This window comes from Lipophrys pholis, assembly GCF_963383615.2.
Source record: "Lipophrys pholis genome assembly, chromosome: 13".
NCBI classification, from domain to species: domain Eukaryota; kingdom Metazoa; phylum Chordata; class Actinopteri; order Blenniiformes; family Blenniidae; genus Lipophrys; species Lipophrys pholis.
The window spans coordinates 27,703,853-27,730,228 of record NC_137632.1 but is presented as its reverse complement, the minus strand read 5'-3'; the positions used below and the strand labels follow the sequence as shown (position 1 = coordinate 27,730,228).

Genomic DNA, 26,376 nt, shown 5'->3' with positions numbered 1-26,376 from the left:
TTTTTTAATCTTGTGATTTTTTCTTTTCTTTTTGCTGCTTTTTGCTATGAAGAATAGTACCGTAACAGTTAAAAGTTTGGTTGTCATTCAGAGATTCGTGAATGAATGAATAGCTGCAACAACAAAAATAATAAAGAAGTTACATTTTGAATAATGAAACATGGCAGAGTTGTGAAAAGGCCCCGCAGAGGAACAAGGGGTAAATGTAGGAAAAGGTAAAGGGAAAAGCCCACTTCATATTTCTGACATCATCCTCCCCACTGCTCACATCCAGACCAAACAGGGCCATGTGTCTGGTTTTCATTTACTCCTTTTCTGCCCCCCCCCCCCCTTCTCTCCTCTCTTTCTTTCTTTTTTCTCTCTTTCTTCAGAGAGAGTGGGAGGAGGAAGAGAGAGGTGGCAGAACTCCAGGAGTTTGGAAGTTTGTCCCATCCCAGGCTTGAACGCAGTACCACAGCTCCTCTGGTTTAAGACCGGGAGGGTGCCTGTCTCTCTCTCTCTTTCTCTCTCTCTCTCTCTCTCTGTCTGTCTGTCTCAGCCATTTCCCCTTCAGGATCCCTGTCTTCGGCCATCTCCTATCAGTGGCCTTATCACTGCTTTTGCACAGCCGCCTTCCTTGGGGAGGTGCTGGAAAAGCCGGCAGAGGAGGGGGGAATTTACCCAAAGGATAATGACCAAAAGTCCAACAGCTTGCTGTCATTTCACATAACTGATCAAAGTTTTTCTTCAACACCAAATCGAGAGGAGTACAGCTGGTTCAGCTCACGGTGAGTTTCACATGCTTGTTTTCACTTCACAACTTTCACACCTGCAAAACTGACCTCAGCTGCACTCTGTGTTCACTATTTGTATATATATATATATATATATATATAGTAGATATACATATACTTTTACTTTCAGATATATATATATATGAATAGTACACCGGCCACTACATAGCAGCTTTGGGTCATGACAAAGGAGGTTTTCCTGCAGAGCTTCTGGCTCGTGCCTCGTAAATATCAGACAGCATGCATTTAGCAGACATGACTGAAGCCTGTACTTTAGTGGCCGGGAGCGTCGTGAGGGCAAGAGGTGAGCCGCTGCTGGGGTGAAAGAGGAGACCTCAGCAATGCTGTGTGCAGCGTGCAAGTGGAGGGCGTGCTTTTCCACCTCAAACCGTCTGCATTCTTCTCCGGCCTTGCATTCATCAGTGTTGAGTAAAAACCTCGGAGATGTGTTGAGGCTGTGAACCTGCACTTAGAAAAGTTATTTTTGAAAGGATTGCATAAAAAAACCTGCAAAAACAATCATGAACATGCAACTTATGGGGGCGGGGGGAGGTTACTGTAGTTTTTGCTTTGTACTGAAATCGGGAATATCTTGTTAAAATAAATTTTTTTATTTTATTTTTTTTAATAATCTCCACACCCTCATGTGAGCTCTGATGTAGATCGATAGATGTTTCCACTGCTGCTACAGCAGAAAAAAAAAAAAAAAAGCCACACCCTCCCCGAACCCAGTACAGGGGTGGAGAAGTGTCAAGAAAGTGTTTTCCACCTTCCTGGCCAGAACCAGCGGGGAGAAGCAGGAGGTGATTGGCCTGCTGGACAAGGGAGTGGGTGGTGATGGTGGCGGAGGTTCAGGTGACCAGGTGTGAGCCGTTAATCTTCCACTTCTCTGTGCAACAAGTGGAGGCGGAGGAATTTGTCAGCACGTGGGGGGATTCTGCAAATGAAGTTATTTCATGTAGCCTGAGTCACCGCATGTTGAAATTAGCCCTGAAATGTGTCACGGACAGTCGCCGTGAGCTACTGTTTCCACGTACGTGGTCTTGTGTTTGCGTGTGAGCCGTTGCCGCGATACGGCGAGGGACGAGTTTGGTCCGTGTTCAAAGAGCAGAAGAGACTCGGCTGCACACTTTAAAGATTTCTACGTGATTTACAGGCACGGTCATAACAGCGTTTGCAGCAGCGATCTGAGCTGCTGTTGGCTCTCGGACGAGACTTACCAAAGGATTTTTAGAAATCCGTTGTAAATCAGTATTCGGGTGTTTTATGGTAATTCCACTCCCTTGAGCTTTTTTTGTCTTGTTTTTTTTTCCTGTGATGCAGCACAGATGTCTGGAAAGTTGGAAAAGATTTCACTGAGGTCTCCACAGGGTGCTTGTTTTAATGAAGAAACAACTAAACAACAAAAAACCAAACTTTGGTGGGAAAAACAGATTAGATAGTGAATCAGGAGCACTTTTCTCATCGTAACCAGCAGAAAAGTCCAGCATGCTTGAACACAGGCCTGCCAGGTGTCAGACGGCCTAACACACACCAGCTGTGTGAAAGTGTCTGCCCAGCCGGTCCCTCTGCTCCATTCCACTTTTATCATTGATCCAGCGCTCATCTGCCCCGCACATGTCACACCCTCCAGCTCAGGTCCACTCCAAGACCACTAACTGATGGAGTCAGTCACGTGTACGGTTGCTGCACCTTCATATGTTGTGAAAATGAGTTTCATCCCATTTAATCCCAGCAGGGCTTCCATAACGTTTGCAAAAATGCGGTAAAAGTGTGTGTTTTGTATGCATGCTGGAATTGATGAGCGTTAAGGGAGCCGCTAATTTGGAGTCTAACTGAACACGTAACCTGTTTCAAACCAGAGCGTGACATGAAAAGTTTTTTTTTTAATGTGAAGCATGTTATCTTGGAAGAATTCCACTTACTTTACGTAAACTGGCACTGATGAGGTCTCCCGTCTTTATGCAGCAAACATATAAATAATGAACAACATGTGCCAGCGCCAGTGAACCATTCATCCCATGGGTTTTAGTGGGCTGTCATATCATTTGTGATAAAACTGCAGCTGACAGCGTTACTGTCAGGTTCTGGCCAAATGAGCAACTCAAGCTGCCTTTCAGTCCAAATGTGTTCAGTAAAACGCTCAATAATGGATTTTTCTTTTTCAACCCACTGTGATTGCAGTGGCTAACATTTGGCCACTTGGGGGCAGCAGAAACACACTCAACATATTGGCCCTGACACATTTAGAGCTATGTGAGCTCAGCAGTTACTCCTTCAGGCCTGGGAAAATACTCCTCCCTCTCAGAGTAACTGTGATAGGTGGTGGAGGAGACAGTGGTGCATATAACGACTTCAGGCCGGCTGAGTTTCCTCTTCCTTCCATGGTGTGTGTGTGCGTGTGTGTGTGGTCTCAGCTGTTAAATGTGGGTGTGAGGTCCAGCACCAAACACGTCCTGTCTGTCTTTAGTAAGTGAGACCAACGTCTAATACAAAATGAAATGAATAAACAAAAGAGAAAGATTTTAAATGTTGAAGGAAAAATGTTATTTATGACACACTGGAAAAATGTAAGAATTCTACTCTGCTTTTACGTCTGATTATTTTATCAACTGTTATGGACTGTTTATTCATGATAATAACATGATATGAAAATAAAGTCTTAAGTCATCAGAGTATCAATCGCAGGTATTCAATGTGATCAACGAGTCTGTGACTCATGTACATTATTACCTTGTTAAAGAGCTTATTGTTTGAAATTTGATGGACTTTGGGGACACCTAGCGGCCAAGAAAAAAAACTACGACCCCACCCACCCCCACCCCCACCTCAAAAAAAAGAAAAGAACTCAAACGCTAAGTATGTGCGGCCTCGGCATGCCTGACTTGTTCAGTGTGTTTAAAGATGCACAGTTATTCAGGTTTATATTAAAGCTGAAGGTTTCATATCAATGGTGACTTTTTTTTCTTTTCATATTTGAACTCCAACCAACTTCTCAATTCTCGCTTTTTTGCTGGACTTTATTATTTAGCAATCTTCGATGCTATTGTTAACGACTGTTGGGATCCATAGGCAATAAGGGGCAGAACTGTTCTCACACTAGTCATATGCAATAGTTGTAGACTGAATGAAGAACAGTAGAGTAACTGTCAAACACTCAGATTTGCAATAAAATGGGTGTTTTAAGAAAGTAACCGCGCCTTTTCCTTTTTTGTTATTATCATTAATTTCTTAGAGGGAAACTTTAAGCTGTGGAAAGGCTCCAGAGGCCACATGCCTAAAGAAAACACTGGAGGAGTTGACAGTGGGCAGTATTCAGGAGCATGGAGTAACAAACCGGAGCCGTGCTTCAAATATCTCATTTACACCCACCTGCTTTTTGTTTTTTAATCTTCTCATTTTCCATATAAAAACGTCAGGCGATAACAAGCCAGAAGAAGTCAGAATAATAGACTTCTTGTTCCAGGCTTCCATTCCCAAGTGTGGAAAAAAAAAAATCTGTGCAACTTTAAATGACTTAAGCTCCTAGATAATTCCCCCGTGTTGCCATTGTTTGAGATGTTTGTTTCAGGGAAAACAGGAGAGCTCCTGTGTTTTCCTCTGTGGTGATGGCGGGAAGCCGTGGTGTTGACACGTCGGTTAAAGCCTGGCAAGTTCTGCGCAGCGGTGGCTTCACACTGACCTGAAATCACATTAACACGGAAGAGAGCACAAACATCTGTCTCTGGGCCCGACGGAGCGCTCCTTTCCTCTCAGACCTTATATCTGAGGGATTCCACATTTCTCACTCGTCTTCAAACTTTCCCTGCGAGCCGCTTCATTGACCTTCAGCGACACGCAAACAAGTTAAAGGTCTTGTTTGGGTTGAGCATGTTAAATGTGAGTGTGAATGCGTTGCTGGAGTTTCGCCGTCTTCCACGAAGTGTGGATTGTGTAAACGTTGCACGCAGCAGAGCCTAAACACAGTGACTTAGCACTTGCACATTTCAATACATCAGCCTTGTGTTTATAATTCATTATGGCCTTAATCCACTCCGCAAAAACAGCATTTTCCACAGTTCAGATTTAATAAGATCGGTATGCATTACTGGCAATGTTTGAAGGCATTAACTTTGCATTATCTGTTTTGCTTCTAAGACCTGTACATCCTGTGCCTTAATGTTGTTTAGAGATTTAATAATGATTACATTGATACTCAGTCGAGCTGCTGTTTTTTTTAATATATATTTGCATCAGAAACGTTTTCTTCTGCCATTAAGGTGTTCTTTTTTCCTTCTTTTTTTTTTCTTTCCAAACCATACTTAAAAGTGTAATCGAAAAATTGACTTTAGATGCAATAGGTAAGAAAAGGCAAGCTCTTCCTTTGGTAGAGTGGTTGGAAGGAGGCCTCAAAACTGGAAGAATGTGGAAAAACAACAAAACGTTTAGACTTGGCCATATTCTGCTTCAGTCACTGACAGTTTAACTGCAAATAAATTGATGCGGACAATTCACGTTAAACAAAATTATAGTTTGGCAATAATGCTGCAAAAAAACAAAGAAAAAACAAAGAGCATCCTGGCTTGAAGGCTGCTGTTTGGGCATGGAAGCATCTTAGAACTCCTGTTGTCACTGAAGAAAATCTATTATAGGAAACACGTTGCAGATCGCAACTTTTATATTTCCACCAAAAATATGAGCAAACTATAATTAATTCCACATGCTGTCTGATTTTTCCATGAGAGGCCACTGATAGCTTGTTTCAAGGTTTTAGCGTCGCCAGATGAAAACTTTTTGTTTGAGAGGAACTTTATAAAAACAGCTCTTCTTTCAGTTCTGTCAGCGCTGAGCATTAACAATGTCTGCCAGCAGACTCGTGGGCAGCGAAAGAGGTAAACTGCACTGGGTTTACTTTTTACCATCCATGAGTTTATTGGTGAGGTTGTGCCCAGTCGCAGGTCACGTGTGACTGTTTACACTTTAGTGTCGCCCTTTCAGTTTATATTTTTTACTTTTAGTGGGAGTTCCTTCCAATTCAAAAAGAGTCAAGCCTTACGCATCCAAACTTTGTAAAGAATTTGGAACTTTTCAGGAAAAATTTTTTTTTGATACTTTACAGGAAGTTTTTCTAATAAAAAAAAAAATAAATAAATAAATATATATATATTGATCATAATGAATCATTTTTAAGGTGTAAACAATAAACAACATTATTTGTAATTCATCCTCATCAATTCCTTGGCAGCCGCTGAAAGAAGAAACAAAAAAGGGGACAGAATACTAACTATGACTATTTTTAGATTTGCAAATACTTTCTAAGGGGCCTTTCACATTGGGATAGTCCAGGGCTCGGTTCACTTGGGAGGGGAGGGGAGCCTTCATTTGGTCCGTGTGGCGTTCAAATTCACTTTACAGACCCGACCAAACCGCCTGGAAACTGTCATGCAATTACAACAGATGCTCGTTTGGGGGCGCTGTTGCCTGAAACAAACACAGGCCATAGAGTTCACAAATTGAATGTAGTATGAGTGCCCTTTTATCTGCAGCTTTGTGAGGAGGTTTCTCTCCCAGAAAATGAAAAGTGAAGGGCAGTTCTTCCTTCTCAAAGAGGTTTTTTGAGATTTTATTTGGTTTGGATTTATGATACAGCTGCGATAGTTAACTTTAGGAATGTGCACTTGGGAATGAGTCATGTCAGTCGTCAGTGTGTGTCTGCTTTTTGAAGCCCACATTTAAATGAGGAACATTCAGGCATCTGCTGAGCAGGAGCTCCATTTGAAGAGTGTTTCCTCCTTGCTGGGTTTGTCACACAGCTGAAGTCTCTGAATCAGGTGTGACCCATCTTTTATTACATCATAACGCATTTGGAGGAAAATCTGAGCAGAAAAACATAAAAACCCTGCAGAGAATGCTGAGCTGTCCTGTCCGACACCCCTCTGAAGAACACGTTACTCTGTGAGGTGGAAAATCCAGTTCCTGCCAAGCAATGTTAATTACGGATTTATATTGGCTGCTTGTTTTATCAGGTGGTTCCGATCATTACTTGTTTGCTACTGCTGCCCCACCTCACTTTGCCCCTCCTATGCTAATGCTGACAGTCGGTCTTCACAAATATGTACATAAAAACACTATGAGTATGCGCTGCAATCAGAGTACATGTTTAAAATAGAACATTCCCCAATAGCATTCCATAAATGTCAAGATAAGAGGACACTGGGCGACTATAAAACTCCCGGCCACTAACATCATGCATTAATTGTTTTGAATGCAGCCGTTTTGAAGGAGATACTGTCTTTAAAATCTCTTCTAATAGACTAAAACCAGCTTCCAGCCCCTACAGAAGCCCACTCCCCCTTTTTTGCACAGCTAAACCTTTTCTCAGTTGTCAACCAACGTTGGTAAATTCAGATTGTGATGTGTTTTACTGTGTCTGGTTTTAACGGGTGTCCTCTTTGTTCTTTTGAAGATGAAGAGGCATCGGGTGTTACCGCTGTGCGCCCTCCTGGCAGTCCTGTGCGCAGGACTCCTTCCTAAACTTGATGCACAAGATGGTAAGTTGAGATAAGTTATGTGTCAACCTATTGCAGATGATCTTACTATTTTGGTTTTCCATTCTATAAGTACTTGCATTGATTCTAAAGTCAAAAATAATGCACACATTTATGAATACATGGTTTTCTGCTTAAAACACAAAGGTATAATGTTTAATTTGGAATATAGTACAGTATGATTGTTGATAATTGGCTTTCTCAATCAATTTACTAGTGCTGTCATTAGAAAAAAACCAGAATGGAAGCCAGAAAGGAGTTTCAGGTACTTTTGAACATTCTGGTCATTATATGGTCTAAGTGTGTCCAGTACCTCATTTTTCAGACATGAAATGACCTGAAGAGTACAGGGTTGTTTTTTTTGTGCAACACTGAAGTGAAATATGTTGTTGGTATTATGCACCAAGCATCTTTTCACTCGTCTTCACTTCTGTCCCCAAACACTGTCCACACACTCAAAGACTGTGCACAAGGGCTGGATGCCGATATGTACTTTCTAGTGGATTCATCCAGGAGTATGGGAAAGGAGAACTTTGAACATGTCAGACAATTTCTGTACACCTTGATACAATCGCTGCAGCAGGTGGGAGGAGAAAGGTTTAAATTCGCCCTCGTGCAATACAGTGACAGGCCACAGACTGAGTTCCGGCTCAACAGCTACCCAACCGCACAGGGAGTCCTGGCACACATCAAGGCCATGTCTTACCGTAGCGGTGGCACCCGGACCGGTTTGGGCCTGGAGTTCCTGCTGCGCACGCACCTGACCGCCGCTTCGGGTAGCCGCGCCGCGGAGGGAGCGGCTCAGGTTCTGGTGGTGCTGACAGACGGGCGCTCTCAGGATGACGTGGCAGAGCCAGCTCAGGTGCTGCGGATGGCAGGCGTGGAGATGTTTGCCGTTGGCGTTCAGGACACGGTGGACTCTGAGCTCAGGGAGATGGCTAGTCGACCTCATGGCGCTCACGTTTTCAGTGTAGACACTTTCCTGACCTTGCGGGATATAATCCAAGATTTAGTTGTGGGGCTTTGTGGCGCAGTGGCCCAATCACAAGAGGGTCCTGTGGCAAATGAGGCCCCGGTGGCTGGAGGAGGGACAGGTAATGAAATGGGACCAGTGTGACTACCATACTAATACGTCTACATGTGCAGCAAGGAGCTGCTGCATATGCGGATGTGATTGGACTTCAGTATTAACACAATCAAGTATATGATCTTAACCTCAGTAACCTTTCCCGGCCGACTTGCAAAATTAACATCACCTGTGTTTTCTTCCCACTTTTATTATGGCTTTAAAGCCTGAAGCGTCACAAATTAGTGTTGCATGTGATTGACACTCATTGCATCTCAATATAGGGTGTGTAACTTGTTCGGTCGGTACAAATGGACACAACCGTCTCAGACAAAGACTCGGACTTTAGGATGAACACAACTAATCTCATGACACATCTGATTAATAACATCTCTTCTGAAAATTGGATTATCTCTGGATTTTATTCCTCTTTGGGACATCACTCTTGAAAATCGGTGGATAAGGCTTTTAACAATAGCTAACAATGCACCACTGCTTATGTGTCCTGCACATGTCTGTTTGTCTTTATCAGTCACAATGTCTATATGTGGTATATATGTACAATATTGTGTATTTAAAACAGTGATAAACCTGCTTGGACTCATCCATGACCTGCACAAGTACTTGAGAATGGCTTCATATAGATAAATTATAAGGCGCTTGAGTCCATGACAAGTTCCAAGAGAACAAATTAGATGCTTTTAATCAAAACGGTCAAATTGGTAAGGTATTCACCAATGAAAGTAGAGACTGAAGAAAAAACATACATAGTCCTAATTCTCTTATATGGTGCCACGTGTGGGATGTTTTAATATACTGCAAATGTGCAGGCATCAAGGATGGTCCTCAGGGTCATGACTGGTCACTTCATCTGAGGTCTGTAACAAGAGTCTGCATGGGATGGCTGAACTCACAGGAGATAACACAAGGAACATACCAAGACAAATTTGATACTGAATATAATGTTAAATAGTTTTTCCACGATTTGGTTTTCTGTAAGGCAACTGCAGCATTATGTTAGGTCATCAGAAATATGTCTTTAAGCAGTTGTGTTGAATCTGTCCTGGATGATCATCGCTCCTCATGTTTTTGATTGCTTCATTGCACTGGAAATAATGAGCGGCTTGTTATTGGGCTTTCTGCAGAGCTTGATAATGACAAGCTCTTCATATTAAAGTATTCTGGAAGAGGGGCACACCTAAACATGCATGACGGGCTCCTCCAGGACCAAGATTTGACACCACGGTTTTAAGTAACAATTGGCAACAATAGCCTCTATTCTCCATTTATTGTGAATATTTTTGCTTGAAAAATCTAATTTACGTCAGTTTTAATTGTGGTACAGGTAAATGTCCACTGATGGGGTAGTGCAGCATCTCTGGGATTCCACAAGATACTGAATACTAATCCTCACATTTCATGTAATCAAGGTGTTACCCCAGTAACCACTCTCCAAGGCAAATTAAGAATAATAGTCTCCGTGGTTCAACCAACATGCAGTATGATGTGTTTTTCAATGTTGTTTTTGATTTGTTCACTGAATGTTACTTGACACGTGCAATGATATGCCCGCACGAGTTCTGTGACTACAGTCTTTGTCTTTGTCTCACTTGGTTAACCCTTTCACAAGTTCCATTTTGTTTTGTTTTCTCTCTCTCCCCTTAAAGCACAAGATTCAGGAGACCTAGTACTCTTAATTGATGGATCACAGAACGTTGGACCGGCAAACTTCCCCCTTGTGCGTGATTTGGTTCTGAGAATCATAGAGCGCCTTGATGTGGGCAGGGACACCGTTCGGGTGGGCTTGGCCATGTACAGCGCCATACCCGAGATAAAGTTCTATCTAAATAGCTATTACAGCAAATCATCAGTCCTGGATGCTGTGAAGGGCCTGACCTACTCAGGGGGCGATGAATCTAACCTGGGCGCTGCCTTGGAGGAAGTGGCTGAGAGGCTTTTGAGCGAATCAGCTGGGGGCAGGGCAGAGGAGGGTGTACCCCAGATGGTGGTGATTGTCAGCGCTGGGCCATCCACTGACGATACCGGTATTGGGGACCGGGCTCTCAAGCAGGCTGGCGTTATCACATTCGCCGTGGCGATTGGCAACACTGCCACTGCAGATCTTGAAGCGGTTACTACAGATAGAAGTTTTGTGCTCCCGGCCCCTGATTTCAGATCAGTGACAGACATGGGGGACCAGCTGCTCCCATACATTTACGGGGTGATCCAGCGCACAATTATAGTTCAGACTGAGTTCACAGAAGGTATGTAACATCTCTGTAAATGTTGGTGGGGGCATTTTGGTTATGGATGGGGACCCAAAAAGTAACAGTTGTCAAAATTGTGATGAAAACAATGAGTATGATTAATACCAATTAATACCTATGAAATGTATTCACACACAATACATATTTACCATTTTTCACTATTAGTTAATATCAGGCAACATAATTAGCATTTTTGATAAAGACCTATAAATCTTTGTGAATAGACATCCTCAAGAATGTCCCTTTAGGATTCTTAAATAACTTCACCTTTACGAGTCAAGAGGCATCCTCAAGGCATGATACTGCCACCACCATGCTCAATGGTTTAGCCAGTGCTTTGAAGGTTTCGGCTCCCAACACATTTAATCTCTAGTCTTTATGACAAAGCTTCGGTTTGGTTTAAGAATATTTCAAGAATATTTCTCCACGTGACTTTAGGTAAACTGAAATACATGCATAACTTTAAAAAGGTCCACAATTATATCAAATAGTTTTTTTAGATTGACTGCTCATTAATTTAGTTATTTTGTAAATTATCACTTGAAAATTCTAATGATTGTTTTCATATCAACAATAAAAGTAAACATGGGTGTTGTCACTTATATAGGCATAGTACAGTTTTCATCATAAGATACCAATCTGCTCAATCAGGTTATTTGATATATTGTTTGTCCGTAGTCAAGTGGCAATAACACAGTCATATATCTAATTTAAAAAAATTTAAACAGTACTTCTTAAACTCTTCAACATGACTTTTCCTGTGTAAACAAAGAAGCTTTATTTGCATTTTGGCAGATTAGAAATTTTAAGCGAGATCAGAGCAGCAATGTTATGCACTAATTACTGGTACCGATAGAATAACTTCAAATGAAATATTGCAAAGTTAAATTTTGTATTAAGGTCTTTGTTTATGTAAGGATTAGTCTAATTTAATAAAATTTATATATAACAGATGTTATGAGTTTTTTTAGCTACTTTTTTATTTACTAATTTATTGTTCTTTTTGTTTTCAGTTCTGGTAACTGGAAAACGGGACATCATTTTCCTCATTGACAGTACAATGGGATCAGCAGGTATCAATGCTTTACGCGAATTCATCAAGCGGTTTGTCGAGAGAAGAATCATTGGTACAGATGCCGTTCAAGTTGGTATTGCCCAGTTCAGCACTTCCCCAAGACTGGAGATGGACCTCAACACCCATGCAACCAAGGAGTCATTGATTGCTAGTTTGGGCGCAATTAAACCAAAAGCAGGACCGACAGTAAACATTGGAGCAGCTTTGGAGTTTGTGCGGGCGAACATGTTACGGCCCGACAGGGGTAGTCGTATTCAGCAGGGAGTACCCCAGCTCATTCTGCTGGTGACCAGCAAGAAGTCCAGCGACAGTGTAGCTGCACCTGCTCGTGAGCTGCAGCAAATGGGTGTATTGACTCTGGCTGCAGGCTCAAGGGCTGCTGATGAGCAGGAGCTGAAGCAGATCACCTTTATCGACTCCGTTGTGTACATGACCCGAGACTTCCGAACGCTGTTTCGAAACCCAAGGGAAATTGCTGATGCACTCTCTACTCTCGCCGGAGTGGTTGTGACTGAAGTACCCACTGAGCCAGGTAATATTTTGTTCTCGCTATTGATTTTATTCAGTACATTTAAAGACCCGAAATGCAGAACATACATTTTGATAGTCGAATCAAAGCTTTAGGTGAATATGAATATGTCAACACAAGTAGTAATCATGTGTTTTTATGCTTTTTCTCTTGTAGTGGTGGAGATAACCACGGTGCAGACTCAAAAAGTGGTCCGAGACATTGTCTTCCTTGTGGATGGCTCAAGCTACATTGGCAGCAGTAACTTTCCTTATGTGAGAGACTTTATGATCAACGTGGTCAACCAGCTGGACGTACGCCCTGACAGGGTCCAGATTGGTCTGATGCAGTTTGCCGCACGTCCAAAAATTGAATTTTACTTGAACACCCACAACAACAGGCAGGACATTGTGAATAAAATCTCTGAACTCAGGCTGACTGGAGGTTCAGTTTTGAACACAGGAGCTGCAATGAATTATGCCCTGAACAACATGTTTCAACAATCAACTGGCTCTCGAAGGAGGCAGGGGGTTCAGCAGGTGTTGGTTCTGATTACCGGCGGCCCTGCACAAGATCAGGTTAAATCCGTTGCTGATAAACTGGCTTTGGGCGGTGTTTTGACATACACAGTCAGCTCTGGACAAGCAGATGAGAACCTACTGAAGACAGTTGCCTTTGTCCCAGAATTGGCTTACAATGAAAGACAATTCTCTGACTTGCCAGCGCTGGCCGAAGTGATTATGCCAAAGTTGATAACAGTGGTTGGTGATACGGACGTGACAATATTGCCAGAGGAAACAAGTTAGTTTCTCTTTTCACACACTTTAAGTTTCTCTAAAATATAAAAGAGGGAACTTTTTAAGGGTCTGTGTTAATTTTGTTCTTCTTTTCCCTCAGCTGGAGAGGAAAGAGATGTTGCCTTCCTCATTGACGGCAGAGACAGCGTTCGTACTGATTTCACATACATCCGGGATTTTATCATCAAAGTACTTGAACCACTTGACATTAGCAGTGACAAAGTGCGAGTTTCAGTGGTTCAGCATAGTGAGAGGCCAACGCCAAGCTTCTATCTAAACACATATCAAACCAAAGATGAAGTTCTGAGAGCAGTCAACGGAATGGCGCTGGCTGGTGGACGGAGCTTAAACACTGGAGCTGCTCTGAACTACATGCGAGACACCATCTTGTCTGAAAGCTACGGCAGCCGGGCAGCACAAAACGTTCCCCAGTTCCTGATTCTTTTGACGGGAGGGAGGTCCACGGATAATGTTAACGAGCCTGCTGTTGCACTGAAGACAGGGGGAATCGTACCATTTGGTGTTGGTGTCAAGGATGCAGACCCGAAGCAGATTGCAACCATCTCACACAACCCTTCATTTGCCTTTAATGTGAGGGAATTCAGTGAACTTAGCACCATTCCCCAGAGGATCAACAACTATGTGAGCCTCCCAACGAACCAGCTCACCCTCGTTCTGCAACAAGGTAAGAAAAAAAAACCTTTTCTTGCAGGTACTAATTTTGCAACTTCAATTGATGTTGATTGGTGCTTTATCAGCATAACTGAACCTGATTTGTTGTGTCACAGCACAAATTGATGCTGTGAAAAGAGATATTGTGTTCCTACTGGATGGCTCGGATAACACCAGAGATGGATTTGCAGACATAAAATTGTTTGTTAAGAACATAGTGGAGAGCCTCAACATCGATGAGAGCCATGACCGAGTCTCTGTGGCTCAGTTTGCTGATAACCCTGTGGTCAACTTTTATCTAAATTCACACAAGACTAAAAAAGACAGTGTGGCTGCCCTAGATAACTTGAAGCACAAGGGTGGCAGGCGCCTTAATATTGGTGCAGCTCTCCAGTTTGTGAGGCACAGAGTCTTCACCTCCTCCACGGGGAGTAGAAGACTAGAAGAAGTGCCCCAGATTCTTATTCTGCTCAGTAGCAAACCATCCAATGATAACATCAGAGGTCCAGCATTGGCCCTCAAAGAGCATGAAATTGTATCAATCGGGGTCGGAGTGGGACAAGCTAAACAGTCTGAGTTGGAAATGATTGCTTTCGAACCAAGTTTCACACACATGGTCTCTGACGTCTCCAAGTTACCCTCAATCCAACCACAACTTCTCGATGCACTGAACACACACAAAGACACTGGGGAAAACATCAATGGAATCTCTGATTTAGTAGGTAAGAAATGCACACTTTCTATGTTCTATAGGTTGATGAACACTAAATGTTTGGCTTATTGCTGTTGCATGTCATTCACAGTTATCCTGAAAATGGCTTTCTTTTATCTGTTCTGTATTTCTTTTTCTCTTTTCTTTCTAATTGTTCACTCTGTGCTTTAAAGATCAGTCAATAAGTTTTCTTTTATGTCATTTTCTGGAGGAAAAAAAATCTTTAGCACTTGTTTAGGTTTAGCAAGTTTCTTTTTATTTCTGAGCTGTTAAATTTTGCTCATGTTCATGAATCCATATGAAGAAAGTCTAAAACATGCAGTCCGTGATTCCTCTTTCTATCTGTCCATATGTGACCTAGTTGACACACGGACTGATAAGAGGGATATAGTGTTTCTCCTTGATGGCTCGGACGACTCCAGAAATGGGTTTCCAGCTATTCGAGAGTTTGTCCGAAGAATGGCAGAAGAGCTGAACTTCAGCGAAGACAAGATTCGTGCAGCTGTTGTTCTGTACAGCGATAACAGCAAAGTTTACTTCAACCTAAGATCTCACCGATCCAAAAAGGCCATCATTTATGCTATCAGGAGTCTTCGACACAAAGGAGGAAGACCTCGGAACACTGGAGCTGCGCTAAAGTTTGTTCAAGATCAAGTTTTCACTGCTTCATCTGGAAGTAGACGCCTGGAAGGAGTCCCACAGATTCTTTTTGTACTGACCGGAGGCCCGTCCAGTGATGATGTCTCTGCTGCTGCATTGCAACTTAAGCATTTCGGTGTTCTGTCTTTTGCTATTGGAATGAAAAATGCTAAGATGGATGAACTTAAAAGAATAGCCGTTTCCTCCAAATTTCTTTTCAACTTGCCTGTCTTTGGTGAACTTTTGTCCATTCAGCCACAGATAGCTGCATTTGTCCAGGGGGAAATACAAACAGAGCCCCCTACAGTAGTAGGTAAGACATATTACTGATTCGTGGTTGAGAATCAGACTTCCTGCTTAGTTTCTTGAACATCTCCTTTTTCGAAAATGTGAATTGCGATGAAACTGCATCGACTTCTAAGAAGGGCAGCCGATCAGTTTCATGGTCCTTACAGTTCCTTCACTGATGAGACGCAACTTCCTGGTTACGTCGTTTCTTGTGGCTCTCATACGTTTACTCCTTTTCCTTCAGAGAGCTTTTCTACGATTTTTCAAGCTCTATCTTGAGCCAATGATAATCTCATCATTGCCCAAGTAGTTAAGCAGTGGCTTCTTCTGTCTTTTTTCGTCAAAGACCATCTTGTAGTATTTTAGAAAGTTTCTTCATAATTTTCCCCCCCTCGTATTTAACATCTTATCTACAGTAGCACATTTTGAATTTCTCTACCTGCTCTAATGGCTTTGCCAACTTTGCAATATATGATGTTTGCATCAAACTGCATTTTAGCTTCTGTATTATGTCTGACTCATAAAATCCTGTTTACTTTCTTTTCTAGTTGAATTAGATTCCTCTCAGAGAGACATTGTGTTTCTATTGGATGGGTCAGATGACACAGAGAATGACTTCCCAGCAATGAAAAGATTTGTTCAAGAAGTTGTTGAAACGCTCAGTATTGGTGAAACCAAAGATCACATTTCTGTGGTTCAGTACAGCAGAGATCCGCAGATGCATTTCAGTCTGATCACCTACATGGGAAAAACAGATATTCTAAATGCAGTCCAACAGTTGGACCATAAAGGCGGCAGAAACCGCAACACTGGTGCCGCTCTCGACTACGTGAGGAAAAATGCTTTCACTCAGTCCTCAGGAAGTCGGCATCAGGAAGGGGTCCCTCAGATATTGATTCTGTTGAGTGGGGGAAGATCTCAGGATGATGTCACAAGTGCCGCTGCTGCACTAAAACAAGAAAAGGTTGTGCCATTCTGTGTGGGTACAAGAAATTCTGACATACTTGAGCTTCAGATGATTGCTCATAACCCTTCCTATGCCTTCTTCGTGCCTCAACTTGCTGATACTGGAAGTATCAACCAACAACTTGTGTCATTTGTGAAAAGGGTGCCTCGGCAGGAACTAAGAATAAAGCCAGAGAATGTGTTAGGTAAGGCTTTCCATCCACTGATCCATCGAGCAATCTTTACATCTATACATCTAACATGAACTTCCTCCTGTTTGTCAAGGTTCCACAGGTGAAAGAGATTCTGTTCAACATGACATTGTGTTTTTACTGGATTTGTCTGATGACATGCAGAATGACTTTCCAGCAGTGCGTGACTTTGTCAACAGAATAGTTGGAAAACTCAATGTGGATGAAAACAATGTTCGTGTTTCGGTGGTGCAGTACAACAGAGAACCCTCCTCTGAATTCTTTTTAAACACCTACCAAACACGGCAGGATGTCGTTGACAGTGTGTCAAGCATGAGGCCTAAAGGAGGTGGACCTCCTAACACTGGCGCGGCCCTCCAGTATGTTGTGGATAATGTTTTCACAGCCTCATCTGGAAGTAGACGCCGTGAGGGTGTCCCTCAGACTTTGGTACTGTTAACTGGTGGACGGTCCAGTGATGATGTCAGAAGTGCCACAGGAAATTTGAAAGAAATAGGGGTGAAGCCTTTTGTGGTGGGAATAAAGAATGCAGACCTCCTAGAGATTCAGTCTATCTCGCCAGATGCCAACCATGCTGTCTATCTAGCAGATTCTAGCGATCTGCAAGGCATTGAGCAACAGATAATCTCTACCATCAAGAATGAAATCCCTTCTGTCAAATCAGAATCATCGGGTAAGATTGATTTGGAAAGGCTGTACATAATGTGGACAACCTGATGCATTTATTTTTTTTTTTTACATTACATGAAACAAGACATCATTCATTTGAAGTAGAAATAAATGATACATGGAACCAAAAGCGTGGGACATTAGCACTTAAAATAAATGTCCACAAAGCATATACATCACAGACATGTTAGACTTTGGACTAATAGGTCAGTGGCTGCTTAGTAGCATTGAGAAGACTGTTGTAAATATGAATCTTTGGATATACTATTCTCGTTTAGTCTGACAAAGACATCTATGATCAAAACTTGTGATTTGATTATTATGAATATGCTGATGATAACATTTTTACAATTTTGTTAATGCCTGTTTTTCTTTAAGCTGTTTCGGCTGATCCCATTAGTAAATTATATGCTGAAATAATCACAAAATTTGTTCAAAATCTTGTGTGATTCCAGATTCCAGTGGAAGAGACGTTGTTATTTTGCTTGATGGCACAGATTATTCTCAGCGAAGATTTCCAGATATCATAGACTTTGTACAGAGAATTGTGACAGACCTAAACATTGATGAAAACAAAGACCATGTGGCTGTGGTCCAATACAGCGACACAGCAGAAATCAATTTCAACTTGAAACAGTATAAAACAGCTAGTGATGTTCTCGAAGCTGTAAGAGGTCTGACTCACAAGGGAGGTTCTCCTCACAACATTGGAGCTGCTCTCCACTATGTGAGGGAACAGGTAATTACACCTGAATCTGGAAGCAGACTTCTGGAGGGCGTTCCACAGATACTCATACTACTGAGTGGTGGGCGATCTGCAGATGACATAAGAGCCCCAGTTCGAAGACTGAAGGAAATTGGTGTCATTGCGGTGGTGATTGGTACAACTGACGCTGACACCCTTGAGTTACAGACAATATCCTATGAACCAAATTATGCATTCTCAATTGATGATTATCAAGAACTTCCTTCTGCTAAGCAGGATGTGTTCTCAGTATTGAGAGGGGCTTCACACCATGTGCAGGAAACTGGTCCCACAGTAGGTCCTGGTAAGATGGATGATTTTTTTTTTAATGTGACAAGTATAAGATTATATATTTATTAAAAAACTCTCACTGTTTCCTCTTGCTTATAGCTTTCAGATTATCATTTTACCTTTGCTTGTCTCCTTTCTCTTTGTTGCAGAGTCTAAGAAAAGTGATGTAGTATTTCTTATTGATGGATCATATGACTCACGAAATGGCTTTGAAGAAATACGAAACTTTGTTGAAAAAATTGTTGAAAATTTAAATGTGGGAAATAATAAAGACCAAGTGGCTGTTGTACAGTACAACCGTGATGTCACTCCCAATTTCTACTTGAATTCCTATTCATCCAAGAGTGATGTGCTCAGTTCCATTCGGACGATGAGACATAAGTTAGGACGACCCCTGAACATTGGGAGAGCGCTGGAGTTTGTCCGAGACAGTGTTTTTGCTGCTTCAGTTGGAGGCAGACGTGCTGACTCGGTGCCCCAGTACCTGTATGTCTTTAGTGGTGGCAGGTCAGGAGATGATGTCAGAGGACCAGCCCAGTCACTGAAAGAAAATGGAATTAAAACTTTCAGTATTGGAACAAAGAATGCTGACACTTTGGAAATGCAAACCATATCTTACACACCAGCACAATACTTTTATGTGCCTGACTATAAAAATCTGAAAAGCATCCATCCATCTATAGAGGCCATGCTGAGGGGCACTCAAGAATCAACAGACTTTTCAGCTGGTGTTGGTAAGACATTTGACAATACGATTGTTTACAAATGATTGCGTCTGCTGTGACTGTCAGTGCTAAGATGTTGGTTTCATTCAACATGTGTTTGTATCCATTCCAGACACGTCAACATTTGCACAAGTAGATGTCCAAAGCGCAGACATTGTCTTTCTCCTTGATGGATCTGATGATATGCGATCAAGTGAGATGCAAATCCTGGAGTTTGTCCGAGAGTTTGTCAAGCAGATTGAAATTGGACCCCAAAGAGCACAAATTGCTTTGATCCAGTATGGCGCAGAACCCACAACTGAGTTTCTCCTCAACAAATATTCACTCAAAAATGATATCTTAAAACATCTGAGCAATGTACAACTAAAAGGAGGATTTACTACCAATACTGGTGTTGCCATTGAATATGTGAAAGACTCTGTCTTCACTGCTTCATCTGGAAGCAGAGCCCAGCAGGGAGTTCCACAGATCCTGATCCTCTTAAGTGGCAGAAAGTCAGAAGATGATGTTACAGGTCCAGTGGAAAGGCTGAGAAGTGATGGGACTGTTATTTTTGGTGTTGGAATGAATAAAGCAGACAAGCTTGAAATGGAGCAAGTGGCTCCTAGAGCAGAGTATTTTATGAGGGAGAGTTCTGACTTTCCTGTTGTGAGACAGCAGTTGCTTTCAGTTATTGCCTCTCTTCAAGGTACAAGCAGTCCTGTTGTAGGTGAGTACACAGGAAGACTTAATTGTTTGAATAATGATATGTATTTCATTGAATATATCCACATGAAATTAATTCGGTGCCTCACAAATTTTATGTAATTGTTGAACTTTTCAGGTCCAACATCCAGAGTGAACAGAGACATTGTATTTCTCATTGATGGTTCTGATGATGTAAGGACTAGATTCAATGCAATACGTGAATTTCTGCTGAAAATAATTGAGAGCTTTGGCCTGGATGAAAGAAAAGATAAAGTTGCTGTTGTACAGTATAGCAACAGTGCTGAACTCAGTTTCAGTCTGGATACTTACACCACAAAGGCTGATGTTCTGAAGCAAATTGCGAGCCTCAAACCAAAAGGAGGAAGGCCTCAGTATATTGGAAAAGCTCTCCAGTTTGTGAAGGACAATGTCTTAGTTCCAAAAGCTGGAGGTCGACCTCAAGAGGGTGCCAAACAAATACTTGTAGTTTTGGCTGGGGGACGATCAAGAGATTCTCCACGTGGACCTGCAAGTATGCTGAAATCTGCAGGAGTTATTGCATTTGCAATTGGGTCAAGATCATCAAATTCAGCTGAAATGCAAGTCATTTCATCAGACCCAAAATACATTCACACAGTTCCTGACTTTGCAAGTCTTCCTCTCATTCAATCAAGTGTCAGTAGTCAACTCAGTGAAATTGGAGTTGATAAGGAAACAAAGGAAGGTAAGATTCAAGCAGTTAAGATATTTAAACACATTTGTAAGAGAAAATTAGAGTGATTGTCAAATATCAAGGCTAGCTTTTCCTCACCTGACCTTTGGGCAAAAAAAGTTGAATTCTACACTTTAATTAATATGCCACATCTTATTTTCCCTAGTGGTGAGAGGAGCACCAGGAAGGGATGTTGTGTTCTTGCTGGATGGGTCCGATGCTACTAGAACTGGATTCCCAGCTATGCGAGACTTTGTTGAAAGAGCAGTGCAGACGCTCAGTGTGGATGACAACAAAGACCGCGTGTCAGTGGTTCAGTACAGCAGAGACCCGGCTGTCCAGTTCTACCTGAACACGTATACGACAAAGAGCCAGATCCTTGACACTGTCAGAGGTTTGAGGCACAAAGGCGGACGACCCACCAACACCGGAGCGGCTCTCCAGTACTTGAGGGACAACGTCTTCACGGCCTCTGCTGGAAGCAGGCGCCTTGAAGGCGTTCCACAGGTCTTGATCCTGCTGAATGGTGGCAGATCGTTTGACAGTGTGGATGCGCCAGCCTCTGCCCTCAAACAGTTGGGTGTGTCTACCTTTGCAATTGGAACCAGAGGCTCTGACAGCAGAGAACTGCAGACGATATCCCAGGACCCAAGTAATGCTCTGTCTGTGTCTGAATTTACTGAGCTCCCCAATGTACAACAGCAACTGCAGTCTTTGGTGGACTCTGTGGTAACTGACGTCCTCCCAGAAACTCCAACTGTATCTGGTATGTTGTCAAACACAACTATTAGTTTGGCCAAGTGGCTTGCACACTATTTTTGATTTGTAATGGCAACAATGGAGCAAGTAACACACTTGATCAGCTTGATAGGTTCAATCTGAGAGGGAGCGGTAGCTTTAGAAGTGCCTTTTAACAATAGCAGTAGCTGTTTGACTTTTGACCTCATCTGTTATAGTCTGCCAATCCAGTTAGGCCATGAGCATACTGATAGCAAATACTTTCATTGTTTTTATCTTCTTACTTTTCTCAGTTGACACTGCCAAAAGGGATATTGTATTCCTTCTGGATGGTTCTGACAGCTCAAGGAATGGCTTCGCTGCCATGCGTGATTTTATTGAGCGAGAGGTGGAGAAACTCAATGTGGGAGACAACAACGACCGTGTCTCTGTGGTCCAGTACAGCAGAGACGCAGAGGTCCAGTTCTATCTGAACACATACAACACAAAAGAGGATGTTGTTGATTCCATCAGAGGGCTCAGACACAAAGGAGGAAGACCCCTGAACACCGGGGCAGCCCTCCAATATGTCAGGGAGAACGTCTTCACTAACTCCTCAGGGAGTCGGCGAATGCAAGGTGTTCCACAAATGTTGATCCTGCTCACTGGGGGAAGGTCCTCTGACAATGTGGATACCCCAGCCTCTGCTCTCAAGCAGCAGGGCATCATTGTAGCTGGCATTGGCACGAGGGGTTCAGACAGTAGAGAGCTGCAGAAGATATCGTATGAACCAAATTATGCTCTGTCAGTGTCTGACTTCACCGACCTCCCCAGTGTCCAAGAGCAGCTGTCCGCTGTAATGAGCAAAGTTCTAGCGAGGGCCACGCCCATGACACCAACAGTGACTGGTAAGAAGTACACAGATTTTCACTTTTCAAGTTCCGAGTGGGGTGCAATTTAATTGGATCAAAGCATGTTGGACTAGTTTTAATTCATCGAGCTTAGCTATTTAAACACATTTTTAAGAACATTAGAGTGATTGTCTATTATCAAGGCTAGCTTTTCCTCACCTGACCTTTGGGCAAAAAAAGCTAGATTCTACACTTTAATTAATATGCCACATCTTATTTTCCCTAGTGGTGAGAGGAGCACCAGGAAGGGATGTTGTGTTCTTGCTGGATGGGTCCGATGCTACTAGAACTGGATTCCCAGCTATGCGAGACTTTGTTGAAAGAGCAGTGCAGACGCTCAGTGTGGATGACAACAAAGACCGCGTGTCAGTGGTTCAGTACAGCAGAGACCCGGCTGTCCAGTTCTACCTGAACACGTATACGACAAAGAGCCAGATCCTTGACACTGTCAGAGGTTTGAGGCACAAAGGCGGACGACCCACCAACACCGGAGCGGCTCTCCAGTACTTGAGGGACAACGTTTTCACGGCCTCTGCTGGAAGCAGGCGCCTTGAAGGCGTTCCACAGGTCTTGATCCTGCTGAATGGTGGCAGATCGTTTGACAGTGTGGATGCGCCAGCTTCTGCCCTCAAACAGTTGGGTGTGTCTACCTTTGCAATTGGAACCAGAGGCTCTGACAGCAGAGAACTGCAGACGATATCCCAGGACCCAAGTAATGCTCTGTCTGTGTCTGAATTTACTGAGCTCCCCAATGTACAACAGCAACTGCAGTCTTTGGTGGACTCTGTGGTAACTGACGTCCTCCCAGAAACTCCAACTGTATCTGGTATGTTGTCAAACACAACTATTAGTTTGGCCAAGTGGCTTGCACACTATTTTTGATTTGTAATGGCAACAATGGAGCAAGTAACACACTTGATCAGCTTGATAGGTTCAATCTGAGAGGGAGCGGTAGCTTTTGAACTGCCTTTTAACAATAGCAGTAGCTGTTTGACTTTTGACCTCATCTGTTATAGTCTGCCAATCCAGTTAGGCCATGAGCATACTGATAGCAAATACTTTCATTGTTTTTATCTTCTTACTTTTCTCAGTTGACACTGCCAAAAGGGATATTGTATTCCTTCTGGATGGTTCTGACAGCTCAAGGAATGGCTTCGCTGCCATGCGTGATTTTGTTGAGCGAGAGGTGGAGAAACTCAATGTGGGAGACAACAACGACCGTGTCTCTGTGGTCCAGTACAGCAGAGACGCAGAGGTCCAGTTCTATCTGAACACATACAACACAAAAGAGGATGTTGTTGATTCCATCAGAGGGCTCAGACACAAAGGAGGAAGACCCCTGAACACCGGGGCAGCCCTCCAATATGTCAGGGAGAACGTCTTCACTAACTCCTCAGGGAGTCGGCGAATGCAAGGTGTTCCACAAATGTTGATCCTGCTCACTGGGGGAAGGTCCTCTGACAATGTGGATACCCCAGCCTCTGCTCTCAAGCAGCAGGGCATCATTGTAGCTGGCATTGGCACGAGGGGTTCAGACAGTAGAGAGCTGCAGAAGATATCGTATGAACCAAATTATGCTCTGTCAGTGTCTGACTTCACCGACCTCCCCAGTGTCCAAGAGCAGCTCTCCGCTGTAATGAGCAAAGTTCTAGTGGGGGCCACGCCCATGACACCAACAGTGACTGGTAAGAAGTACACAGATTTTCACTTTTCAAGTTCCGAGTGGGGTGCAATTTCATTTGGATCAAAGCATGTTGGACTAGTTTTAATTCATCGAGCTTAGCTATTTAAACACATTAGAGTGATTGTCTATTATCAAGGCTAGCTTTTCCTCACCTGACCTTTGGGCAAAAAAAGCTAGATTCTACACTTTAATTAATATGCCACATCTTATTTTCCCTAGTGGTGAGAGGAGCACCAGGAAGGGATGTTGTGTTCTTGCTGGATGGGTCCGATGCTACTAGAACTGGATTCCCAGCTATGCGAGACTTTGTTGAAAGAGCAGTGCAGACGCTCAGTGTGGATGACAACAAAGACCGCGTGTCAGTGGTTCAGTACAGCAGAGACCCGGCTGTCCAGTTCTACCTGAACACGTATACGACAAAGAGCCAGATCCTTGACACTGTCAGAGGTTTGAGGCACAAAGGCGGACGACCCACCAACACCGGAGCGGCTCTCCAGTACTTGAGGGACAACGTCTTCACGGCCTCTGCTGGAAGCAGGCGCCTTGAAGGCGTTCCACAGGTCTTGATCCTGCTGAATGGTGGCAGATCGTTTGACAGTGTGGATGCGCCAGCCTCTGCCCTCAAACAGTTGGGTGTGTCTACCTTTGCAATTGGAACCAGAGGCTCTGACAGCAGAGAACTGCAGACGATATCCCAGGACCCAAGTAATGCTCTGTCTGTGTCTGAATTTACTGAGCTCCCCAATGTACAACAGCAACTGCAGTCTTTGGTGGACTCTGTGGTAACTGACGTCCTCCCAGAAACTCCAACTGTATCTGGTATGTTGTCAAACACAACTATTAGTTTGGCCAAGTGGCTTGCACACTATTTTTGATTTGTAATGGCAACAATGGAGCAAGTAACACACTTGATCAGCTTGATAGGTTCAATCTGAGAGGGAGCGGTAGCTTTAGAAGTGCCTTTTAACAATAGCAGTAGCTGTTTGACTTTTGACCTCATCTGTTATAGTCTGCCAATCCAGTTAGGCCATGAGCATACTGATAGCAAATACTTTCATTGTTTTTATCTTCTTACTTTTCTCAGTTGACACTGCCAAAAGGGATATTGTATTCCTTCTGGATGGTTCTGACAGCTCAAGGAATGGCTTCGCTGCCATGCGTGATTTTATTGAGCGAGAGGTGGAGAAACTCAATGTGGGAGACAACAACGACCGTGTCTCTGTGGTCCAGTACAGCAGAGACGCAGAGGTCCAGTTCTATCTGAACACATACAACACAAAAGAGGATGTTGTTGATTCCATCAGAGGGCTCAGACACAAAGGAGGAAGACCCCTGAACACCGGGGCAGCCCTCCAATATGTCAGGGAGAACGTCTTCACTAACTCCTCAGGGAGTCGGCGAATGCAAGGTGTTCCACAAATGTTGATCCTGCTCACTGGGGGAAGGTCCTCTGACAATGTGGATACCCCAGCCTCTGCTCTCAAGCAGCAGGGCATCATTGTAGCTGGCATTGGCACGAGGGGTTCAGACAGTAGAGAGCTGCAGAAGATATCGTATGAACCAAATTATGCTCTGTCAGTGTCTGACTTCACCGACCTCCCCAGTGTCCAAGAGCAGCTCTCCGCTGTAATGAGCAAAGTTCTAGAGGGGGCCACGCCCATGACACCAACAGTGACTGGTAAGAAGTACACAGATTTTCACTTTTCAAGTTCCGAGTGGGGTGCAATTTCATTTGGATCAAAGCATGTTGGACTAGTTTTAATTCATCGAGCTTAGCTATTTAAACACATTAGAGTGATTGTCTATTATCAAGGCTAGCTTTTCCTCACCTGACCTTTGGGCAAAAAAAGCTAGATTCTACACTTTAATTAATATGCCACATCTTATTTTCCCTAGTGGTGAGAGGAGCACCAGGAAGGGATGTTGTGTTCTTGCTGGATGGGTCCGATGCTACTAGAACTGGATTCCCAGCTATGCGAGACTTTGTTGAAAGAGCAGTGCAGACGCTCAGTGTGGATGACAACAAAGACCGCGTGTCAGTGGTTCAGTACAGCAGAGACCCGGCTGTCCAGTTCTACCTGAACACGTATACGACAAAGAGCCAGATCCTTGACACTGTCAGAGGTTTGAGGCACAAAGGCGGACGACCCACCAACACCGGAGCGGCTCTCCAGTACTTGAGGGACAACGTCTTCACGGCCTCTGCTGGAAGCAGGCGCCTTGAAGGCGTTCCACAGGTCTTGATCCTGCTGAATGGTGGCAGATCGTTTGACAGTGTGGATGCGCCAGCCTCTGCCCTCAAACAGTTGGGTGTGTCTACCTTTGCAATTGGAACCAGAGGCTCTGACAGCAGAGAACTGCAGACGATATCCCAGGACCCAAGTAATTCTCTGTCTGTGTCTGAATTTACTGAGCTCCCCAATGTACAACAGCAACTGCAGTCTTTGGTGGACTCTGTGGTAACTGACGTCCTCCCAGAAACTCCAACTGTATCTGGTATGTTGTCAAACACAACTATTAGTTTGGCCAAGTGGCTTGCACACTATTTTTGATTTGTAATGGCAACAATGGAGCAAGTAACACACTTGATCAGCTTGATAGGTTCAATCTGAGAGGGAGCGGTAGCTTTTGAACTGCCTTTTAACAATAGCAGTAGCTGTTTGACTTTTGACCTCATCTGTTATAGTCTGCCAATCCAGTTAGGCCATGAGCATACTGATAGCAAATACTTTCATTGTTTTTATCTTCTTACTT

The 26,376-nt window shown here is 43.3% G+C and overlaps 2 protein-coding genes across 2 annotated transcripts in view; both read left to right on the top strand.

Moving 5' to 3' along the window:
* Window positions 1-425: 425 nt before the first annotated feature.
* Window positions 426-26,376, top strand: part of LOC308118580 (collagen alpha-3(VI) chain-like) — an 84,071-nt gene continuing 58,120 nt past the window's right edge. Inside the window, exons 1-6 of the mRNA XM_080478050.1 lie at window positions 426-767; window positions 7,219-7,303; window positions 10,034-10,630; window positions 11,647-12,240; window positions 12,394-13,017; window positions 13,114-13,698. Of these exons, the coding sequence (XP_080334176.1) occupies window positions 7,219-7,303; window positions 10,034-10,630; window positions 11,647-12,240; window positions 12,394-13,017; window positions 13,114-13,698 (2,485 nt within the window). The 5' untranslated portion in view covers window positions 426-767. The remainder of the gene's footprint in view (window positions 768-7,218; window positions 7,304-10,033; window positions 10,631-11,646; window positions 12,241-12,393; window positions 13,018-13,113; window positions 13,699-26,376) is intronic.
* On the top strand, window positions 13,808-26,325 carry LOC308118635 (collagen alpha-3(VI) chain-like; the record flags this gene model as incomplete). Its single annotated transcript, XM_080478143.1, has 15 exons — window positions 13,808-14,407; window positions 15,873-16,475; window positions 16,555-17,154; window positions 17,606-18,199; window positions 18,336-18,920; window positions 19,024-19,620; window positions 19,735-20,322; window positions 20,477-21,076; window positions 21,342-21,935; window positions 22,165-22,764; window positions 23,030-23,623; window positions 23,842-24,441; window positions 24,707-25,300; window positions 25,519-26,118; window positions 26,309-26,325. Exons 1-15 carry the CDS (start codon window positions 14,269-14,271, stop codon window positions 26,323-26,325), a joined length of 7,905 nt encoding a protein of 2,634 aa, XP_080334269.1. The 5' UTR covers window positions 13,808-14,268.